Source organism: Sprattus sprattus, assembly GCF_963457725.1.
Source record: "Sprattus sprattus genome assembly, chromosome: 17".
NCBI classification, from domain to species: domain Eukaryota; kingdom Metazoa; phylum Chordata; class Actinopteri; order Clupeiformes; family Clupeidae; genus Sprattus; species Sprattus sprattus.
Window position 1 is genome coordinate 14186074 of NC_137915.1, and position 9781 is coordinate 14195854.

Below are 9781 nucleotides of genomic sequence, written 5' to 3' on the forward strand. Positions count from 1 at the left end.
TCTGCACTGGGAATGACAAAGAGTGCAAGTTGAAATCCATGTATCAGCATGTAAATGTGGATTTCTTCACATGTTCCTCCACGTAGCGCACAATATACAGTCTACATGTCAGCTGCCAGTGAGCGCTTCATATGCACCTGATAATCAGTTTGTGAAGTTTATACATTAAGTGTGTTACCCACTTTACATTAAGTGTGTTTATGACAGTCTACTTGCCTTAGAAATAAATGATAGTGTATGCTTTTAAGTGAGTGCATATTATTACGTTTGACAGCAAGTGCAACAAACAACACTTGCTTATACTAAATTATACATTGCACTTACTGATTGATTAAATGTAAAGTAAGACAGTACCTAAGGACACTTACTATAAAGTGTGGTCGTATATCCCGTATCGTATATATTTACTGTTTATTAACTTACTTCATGTCTAATATTCTGTGGTTGGTCAAATAAAACATTAAGACATTTGCCTCTTGTTAACTTTCGTGCCTATGCAGTATATACTTTAAATATGCTGTGAGGCAATCCCTTTTCTGGAGCTGTCACATGAATCCAAATATTTGCCTGAGTGTGATTTTACACTGAGTGTGTTTTCACACTGTATGGGCACAGCAGGCACGGAGTACTGCCAAGCCCCAGTATGAGCTGGTGCACTTGAACAAGACATTTGAGTGCAGGTTATTTAAAAAGCCAGCATCTGATTTATGCACTGATAAGTCCTCTCGTTCAGATTTGCAAGCTATAAACCGTGCTATGTGGAGCATCACAGATAGATATTTGTTACCCCCATCTCCCCCCCCCCCCCGCCCCCCCACATCCCCCCAAAACATTTACAGGATGGGTGGAAGAATTAGCATGCAAATTCCAACTGGCCTCCCGCCCGGACCTGACAACCCTTTTTCATAGCGGATCCGTGCCTGCCGGACTGTGGAGGAGAGCAGGCATACTTTAGATTTACAGCTCTGTTCCCATAATTCAATGGGGCTTTGAATCCCAGTGCTATGCGGTTTTAGAGGTGAAATTCCCATGGTGAGCAGGCCCTCTCTGAACGCAGCCAGCTGATTGGCTGTAATGAGGAGTGGGAGTCGTGTGGGATGGGTGGCTGTTAAACGGTGACAGAACAAAAAGCGGTGACAGAACAAATTTCATTTAGTATGTGTTTAGATGCACAGTGCCATGGGAACGGTAGGGATAGCACGCTTCCAGCAGGCAAGGATATGGACATTCTGTCACAACTGGTTTGAAATAAAGCTGTGTTCCACATTGCATTGTTTAATTGTGTATTCCTGGGCATTGGGCACCACATAATGTTTTCTGTGTTTGACATACCTTGATTGGCGCAGTGAGAAATAGAGATATAACTTTATTTGAATGTAATATGGCCCCACAGGCAGGATGTGATGGCACACTACCACAGCATGCCTCACAGTATAGAAATTATTTATTTTAACTGATTATCAAACTCTGCAACAAACTTCAAATTAACTGAATTGAGATGTATGTTTCTGTTTGTGATGTATACTTTACTTACTATACTTACTAAGCAGGAAAGAAAATATTTCTTACACTGTGCACCATTAATGGACCCCACAAATTGGTGTGGGATCAGTTAAAATACCCACTAAATGCTCTTAAAGAGGGACTATCCTGCTGACAATCTCCTCTGCATCTTCAGTCAGTACACTCCCATCTAGCCTCCATTACTATCCCTAAGACTCCCACAGCTGGGAACCCTGGGGCATAACAGCCACACGGACCGGGGGAGTCTTTTTCAACACCGCCTTTAAAAGCAAATTATGTCTGCACATAAAAAGACAAAATAAAAGGCCTCACAAGGTCCCATCAGTCACACAGTTGACGCGACCTTCATAGCTATTAGATGGCCCCCTGTGCATGCCCCCTCACCCACTCAACCTTCTTCCTCCTCCCTCGAGTAAGCACCACAACAGGTGCATCATTTGTTACACTCACAACCCAGGCCCTCTTACTAGCTGGAGGCGCGCACCAGGAGATGCTGATTGCATTATTAGGGTGAGACTCCATAGTTCTCTCTGTGATCAACGGAGACTGGGAGATGAATGTTTGTTTGTTTGAGTGTGTGACGCAAGCAGGATGGTAAACAGATTTCAATTTTAAATCTTCTGGAATATCAGGTGTTTTGAGATAACAAGGCTTCTTGAAGTTTTTCCAGCTCATTTAGGTCATGGGGTATATCAAGTAAGTTTCACAAAGGAAACTTACATAATTGCTCAGGAAACACATGCTTATAGTATATACTATACATATGTAATGCTATGTTAAATCTCTGCTACAAAAGTTCATTTAATATATACCGGTAGGTTATAAGTGTTGAAATTATTGACAGCATTAAAAAACATTGCTATTACGGATGCACACCCCGCAGATCCCAGTGTCTGCGCTGACGAAGAGGTTGCATTAGCCAAACAGCATGAACATATTTTCAAATGATGGAATTAGCTCTCGGAGTGATCCTAGCTTCAGGTGTCCGTGTGCCTGCTGAGGCCTGCACCGAGCTTCAGCACACAGTCACAACTGCTGCTTCCTTCTGAAACACTGCATTGCAGAGATACATTGCAGAAATAAATCTCTGAGGATGTCTTCTTTGCTCACATCCAATGCTGTAGGTGTAATATAAGGTTAATTTAGATCATATATTCTTCTTCACATTTTACATTTTCAATACGTAATTTGGTTTACAAGTAGATATACATTTAAATTCTGGAGTTGTTGGTTTCTTATATACAGTACTAAAGAAATGTGCAGTGTCTTTTCGAAGTTGTTGTGTGTCTTATGAGCTTTAAGGTCACGGTGTGAAAGAGCCCTTACTGCATGACTCCCACAGTCAGACACTGAATCCAATTAAACCTCCCTCTAATTCCAAGGGTGTAGCTCTTGTACCAGAGGGTCACATTGATTTTCCTAATGGCCATTTTGATGCAGTTACACGCCATTTGCTTTGTGGCGCAGCTGCACGCGAGACCTCGGTGACCATGGGAACAGGGTCTGTGAGAAAGGGTGGAGGAGGAGGAGGAGTAGGAGTAGAGCGCAAATTGGCACTGATGTCATCGTCCTGCACCTGTCTTTAGTGGCTCAAAGCCTCTCAAGAAGTGACTGGGAAAGCCAGGCTGGCCAAACAGTGACCTCTAACACGCTTACTGACAGACAAGTAGAGATTCCTCCTCCTCTGAAAGGTCCTCTGGTTTTACATCGTTCAAAATGATTAGCAATTATTTATTTTTTTTAAACTTTTTTTGTGCATATCACATCTGTTGTAGGTTTGTTACAGTGGCAACACATCATAGTGTGTCCACATGAAGGGTGAAACATACACTGAGACAAATCTAGGGGTTTACTGAGAAGACCCTGCGTGTTAAAGCTGTATGTATGTGCTTTTGATCAACCCCCCTCCCCACCCACCCAAAACAGTGATGGATACCCCCAAAAAACGAAAAGAGGTGGTCGTGGGCCAATGTGTTTGTGTCGTCCTACACAGGAACTGCATATCAGCCAGATGAAGAGTTCAAGGATGATCCCTCTCTCAGGGTGCGCATGGGAGACGCAGCGCTTGTGCAGTTTTCATGCGAGAGAAAAGTCTCAGGAGCTGCGGGATTACTGGAACCCTGAGAATGTGTCCTTGGATTAGGGAACATTCCTGTCCTATGAGAGAGAGAGAAATGTGAGAAACACAAAGAGAGAGAGGGAGAGTGAGAGAGGGCCCACGGAGAGAAAGAGAGAGAGGGAGTAAGAGAGGGTCCACGGAGAGAGAGAGAGGGAGAGAGAGAGAGAGAGAGAGAGAGAGAGAGGGAGTGAGGGAGGGAGAGATATGGCTCTCCTCTTTTTCTTCCGGGTACAGAAAAATGGCTTTACCTTGAAGGGGCAATAAGAACAACAAAAGGCCCTGATGTTGAAAGTAAATTAGTAAACTATAATTCAACTGAACCATTTTTCTATACCGCCTTCAGGTGGTCTAACGTTTTTTACAACATCACTTACAGTGAAGGTGATTTCTTTTCTACAGGGCCCAAAAGGCACAGTACTTATTTTCACGTCACGTCAATGCGGATCTCACTTACTGGGGGTTGAGATCCATTAGACCTGTGGATGCAATGTAACCAGAGCAGGCACAAAAAAGGAAAACAACATAAAAGCAAATCAGCAGTTTTTTCAAGTCCGGGAAAGTATTTTGTAAGGTTATAAAATAAATAGCACAACGTCCATGTCCCTCTCTGGAAGGTCAAAGACAACACAAGAAAAATGGCTGATAATCACAATTGCATAAGGATACAGATTGCTGTATTTCATAGCGACTCTCACAGTGGTTACGCCATGCCACAGGCTCTAGAGCAGTGTTTACAGTAGTCTCTCCAAGAGCTCACTAGACTTGGCACAGACCCTTGGTCTAAGCCAAGCGTACATCTCAGCTGTGCTGTGCGGGATAATCGTTGGCCAAGGGCAGCAATTGCAATGAAAAATCTTAATTTCACAGCAATTAAAATGGGATGCACATACTCTCAGATATCAGATTTGCTGGGAAAGACTGTAAGACACTGTGAACATTTTCTGTGGGAAGATTTTTGCGATCCAGTGTTGTGACATTTCACCAATAGACACATGAAGTACAGTATAGTATACATAGGATGCATACAAGTACAATCCTAAAAGTAGCTTTTTTAACAATGAGAAAAGCTACAGACATTGTGATAAGTGTGGTGGGATAGTCATTTCCCCACTTCAATCATGTGCTGTATTTCTCACTTCTCATCCCTCTGTGCCTTAATTGGTCTGTTGACCAAGAAGTTGATGGACAAAGTGGTGACACTGGGTGAGCGTTAGCACCAAAGGCTATCAGTTACATGAGAACTTTCTTCTGGCGCCAAGGACCTTTGTTCATGTTTGGAATTTCAAGGGAAACGAAAGTAACGCAAACTCCAGAATTCAGAGTTTCTGGACAGCACAGCTAATGATTCTTTTCTCCCCGGGTGGGGATAAAAATGTTCGACGAAACTGAAAAAAAAGTGAAAAGTCCAAAGACTCTAAAAATTGTGGCAGGTTATCAGTCAGACTTGATCAGCTGATCCCATAGTGACCATTAATTAGGCAAGCTTTAAGTTGGTGGACATAAGATTGATATATCTTTTCAACCTAATGTTACATTTCTCCCAGGAAAAGAAGAAAAGAATGCAGCACCATTAATAAAAAGGAAATAGACTTGGGCCAGAGCATTATTATTCAACCACTGAAATATGTGTGTTGATTAATGTTGTTTTAAACACATTTCCTTCCAAACCACACTGGAATAGCACTGGCCTTAAGTGACCAGGTCCAAAAAGAGGTTCAAGGGCTGTCATGGAAACAGGCTTAAGTTGTAGCTGAGTTTATACCCTGTAATGTACCCCACCCTTTCCCCTGGATTGCCTGTGGTATGCCATAGTATAATGAGATTGGTGTTAGTTAAGCAGTGCATTGTTCAGAGACTGATATATGCATGTGAAATCTTTTCGAAGTGAATCTTGAGCTGTATCTGTTATGGTCTCTGGTATTGACATGTGTCCTAACCCATTGTTAGTATGGAACAGGGTGGTCTGGGATGCCAGACTCCACTGTGAAGCCCTCTGTAGGTGCCGTGGGCCTAATTCATCGAAACACTGATGAAGGAAGGTGCCCACTTGTCAACCCAAGTGAAAGGCTCGAAAAGGTATCTTTTTTGTTATTGTTGGTAAGTATTGTTAAGTATTGGTATGATAGTTGTAGTGCAGTGTAGTTGTTATAATACTGAGTGATGTTGTTGTGTATGAGTACTTGCATGTGACAGTGAGAAGTTTCGCTGCTTTGGTCCCTAACCCAAAGCATGAGGAGTTGAACATTCTTTTCCTGTGTATAACTGAAAGTACTACATTCTACATTCTCAAAGAAAAGACAAAACCTTCTAAAGACCAATACAATGAGGTTCTCTTGACATGTTTCCTTTTTTTAAGCAGCTGCCTTCCGTTATGAAGTTGTCTTCACGGGTACAAATAAGGATGCTAAAGAGGCTACATTGCCGAAGACTATGAAATCTGGCCCTAATCTGACACAAATCTCCCAGGTCCATAGTGGATCATGGCCACCTCCATCTCAGTGATACCAATGGCCATCTGTCCGGGGCCGTCTTGACTTTTTTCCCACTCTGTGTGCCAATATGGATGGCTTCTCTGAAGGTGATGATATGTGGGGCGACTTTTTTGGGCAAAGTTGCTGGCAAATTACATGGCTGATTCCTGATGTTATAATTAGATTATCGCGATGACCTTACCACTGATGGTTAAAGTTCTTCAGATAAATATTTGTAGCCCGGTATCGAGAGAATAGAGAAAGTGGCCCAAATAACATCAGTTATCCCGGCAAAATTGCTCACAAAGTTGCCCTGTGTATCATCACCTTAAGGCTCCTTACTTTGCCACTTCTCCTCCAGTTCCTCCCCTCTACCGCTCCAGATGTGACAGGCGAAAGTGCCGACAGCTGTAGCCAATGCGCTTCAGCCGCATGTGAAAGCACGCTTCATGTGCTGAAACCGGATAGCTCTGTGAAAGTGGCCCAATGGATTAGGGATGTTTGATAAGGTTTTCAGACGTGTCTATTGTACAAACCATCCTGCACATACATGGGAGGACATGGCACACGAGGTGGAGATTATGTTGGTTAACTAACTCTGCTCATCCACAAACATCTAAGTCACTCATGCAGATCATGTTCTGTCATGTGCACTCCTAACCTAACTAACTGTGGATATTAAACAGTTGTCAGAATGTCATCACTTATATTGTAATAGTGTAATGCACTATACTAATTTAATACTAATACTAATAAATAAAGTTTTAGTTACATGTTTGCCTTGTAGTCTTGTTACTTTTCATTCATTAAATCAAGACATTATCATGTTGGTATACTAATGAATTTTAATAAATCATTAACATGTTGATATGCCTTCACAGTCACACCTATCATGATGTCCATGTGTGTGACAGAACTCACATACCAGGCCAAATCCTTGATTATGTAAATCTGGGGATGATATTCAACCTAGGAATGATGATGAAGAAAAGGGGTGGGGAGAAGACCCCCTAACCCCTTACATTTAAATCTGCTGCGAGAGGGAGGGAGGACAGAGTTTCACTTTTGAAGGAGTCCGAGTACTTAGGACAAGTTAATTATCACAAAAGCGCAGTGACTTTTTTTAACAGCTTAGCATCACAGGATGACGCAAACATGTAAAGATTCTCGACTCAAATATTTGTTCTGTAATATTTATCTACATTTCTGGTGCCTGGCATGCCTCTAACATTTTTGTTTTCCATTAATTTGAGATATGGATATTTTTAAAAGACATCTGCTGGAGTAAGTGTTGATATAGTCGCGATCATTTTAAATACCGGCTCCGACACCTTAACTTAGTGAAGCTTCAACTTCATCTGGCAAGGAACAGGTGCATTAGCGATGTCAACTGGCTCACAGAGTGATGCTGAGGACATCCAAGGATTACCTGTGTTACAGCTGGGCGCGCAGAGTAGACGGCCCAAGCGGGACATGACATCGGAGACACGCCTCAACTCGAGAGAAAGCTCTGAGGACGAATTCTGCATAGACGACAGTTACGAAGGGAAAAGCAAACGGCTGAAGACCGGCTCCAACGCTAAACAGCTGAAAGGCCATTCGGATGGCCGCCAGTCACAGAGAAACGCCGCCAACGCCAGGGAGAGGTCACGGATGAGAGTGCTGAGCAAAGCCTTCTCAAGACTGAAGACGACTTTGCCTTGGGTACCAGCAGACACCAAGCTCTCCAAACTGGACACACTGCGACTAGCTTCCAGCTACATCTCTCATCTGAGGCAGCTCTTGCAGGAGGACCGTTATGAGAACAGTTTTGTTCATCCGGTAAATTTGGTATGAGACCAAAATGATTCCAACGAAGAAAAGTCTGTGCAACATTCCCGTGTTGTATGTTAGTGTTTAAACGTATCTCTGCTATGTGAAATATGTTAGAACTGCAGTAGTTGAATTTTCCACGGATTTGTGTGAATGTGACCACCTGTTGAACATGGTTACTAATATTCTGTACGTTCCATCCTTCTGGATGTCACGTAGCTTTACACTTATACCCATATCATGATGAATTATTATGCCAGAAAAACTTAAACAAGCCATAGTCTGTGCTCTATGTCTCCTTAAGGCCAGACTTGGACAACACACAACTTTCTCTACACTTTATTTTCAGGGTTGAATTTTTTTTCTTTCTCAGACTCTAGCAAAAAACAACAACAATCCTGAACTAGATTCTATTGTGTCCTCTCTGTCCACAGACATGGCCCTTCGTGGTCTCAGGCAGATCAGAGGACACCAAAGAGATCGCCGCTGCTGGAAGACTGTGTGGGGCAACTGCATGAGTGATGCCCATTGGAGAAAGGACCCAGTCTTTCCACAATCGTACGAAACATACTCTACAAATATCTCCAATGGGTGCATTTCCTGAACATCTCAATGTACAAACTCTGCTTCTATCCTGATTGTCTTTGAAGAAACCTAACGTAGGAATTGAAACTGACATATTTATCGTTAATTCTTCCATACAATGACAGGTTGTCTAGACCTGACAGAGCTTGGACTGCATTTCTGCAAAAACTATTCTTCTCTGTGTTTTCACATCGTAGGTAGGCCTGCATCTCCCATCTCTGTGGGAGTGAAGTAGACTTAACCAACAAGTTGTAATAAGATTCATTGTTTATGTCTTGATATGCTGTGCATGTACTGTATCCACTTCCGCTCAACACACGTAATAACAGTTGACACACATAATCTCTTCAGTTTAATGCTACGTCTTTGTTTGTTTATATATTGGAGGGCAAAAGTAGTGTCTTAAGCTCTGATGTGTGTGTCAGATGGGCTTCTGGTGTTGCATCACAGTCGGTGTATTTTTATGTCACATGTTTCGTCCACTTTTCCTAACATTTTAAGTCACATTCAAATCTTAACTACACCTTTTATACACTTAAAATGATCTTTGGACGACGGCTGTGTACACATGACAGCTTCATTTTGACCCAAAGAAACATTATGAGGTTCTGATGTACTACAGTGTGGCATACTGAGTAATTATAGGTAACTGCTTTGACACACTAGAGTTTATTAGAGTAAAAGGAAGGATTTGGGTCAGGACAGTGATTTCGTATGCCGTCTCACAGTGATTACTAGTGGGTTATAGTGTTGAGCTTACTGTGGATGCCCATACTCTGAAGCTTTACTCATTGAAAAGCCAAATGTATTTGTTTGTTTTGAGTGTCTGTTGGAGCTCCACCATAGCACTTAAAAATAAACTGCAAAAAGTTCAGAGGAAGACTTGTCAGTATTGATACTGCGTATTGTGTGTATGTTTACAAAATCTTGATAAGATACTTTTGTGTATCTTTTTATTTGTGTAGAAAATCTACAACTACAAGTAACTTTGATTACAATAAGGCACTATTTAATATGTGTTGTTTACGTGGGCAGTATGTGCTTAATTAATACTTATTTACGGTAATAAGTATTTCCTGAAAATGTACCCACTGAACACAAATTGCATTCATATTAGTAAATGTCATTACAGTGTGTATTTGAAGTTAAGGTAAGGGTTTGGTGTAGAATTAGAAATATGTAATGGTATGCATTCACATGACAAGTACCAGTATTATTCACTATGTGCTAAAATACTCCGTCATAAGTGCACCCCACCCAAAGTGGGACC

The 9781-nt window shown here is 41.9% G+C and overlaps 1 protein-coding gene across 1 annotated transcript; it reads left to right on the forward strand.

Moving 5' to 3' along the window:
- The first annotated feature begins 7429 nt into the window (after positions 1–7429).
- On the forward strand, positions 7430–9015 carry msc (musculin (activated B-cell factor-1)). Its single transcript, XM_080854747.1, has 2 exons — positions 7430–7944; positions 8361–9015. The coding sequence occupies exons 1-2, from the start codon at positions 7498–7500 to the stop codon at positions 8442–8444; spliced, it is 531 nt and encodes a 176-aa protein (XP_080710873.1). The 5' UTR covers positions 7430–7497; the 3' UTR covers positions 8445–9015.
- The last annotated feature ends 766 nt before the right edge of the window (positions 9016–9781 follow it).

Excerpts from the sequence above, each read along its gene's own strand:
- msc (XM_080854747.1), top strand. The coding sequence starts at position 7,498 with ATGTCAACTGGCTCACAGAGTGATGCTGAGGACATCCAAGGATTACCT. Across the intron at positions 7,945-8,360 it reads TTGTTCATCCGGTAAATTTG|ACATGGCCCTTCGTGGTCTC; the intron begins GTATGAGACCAA and ends CTCTGTCCACAG.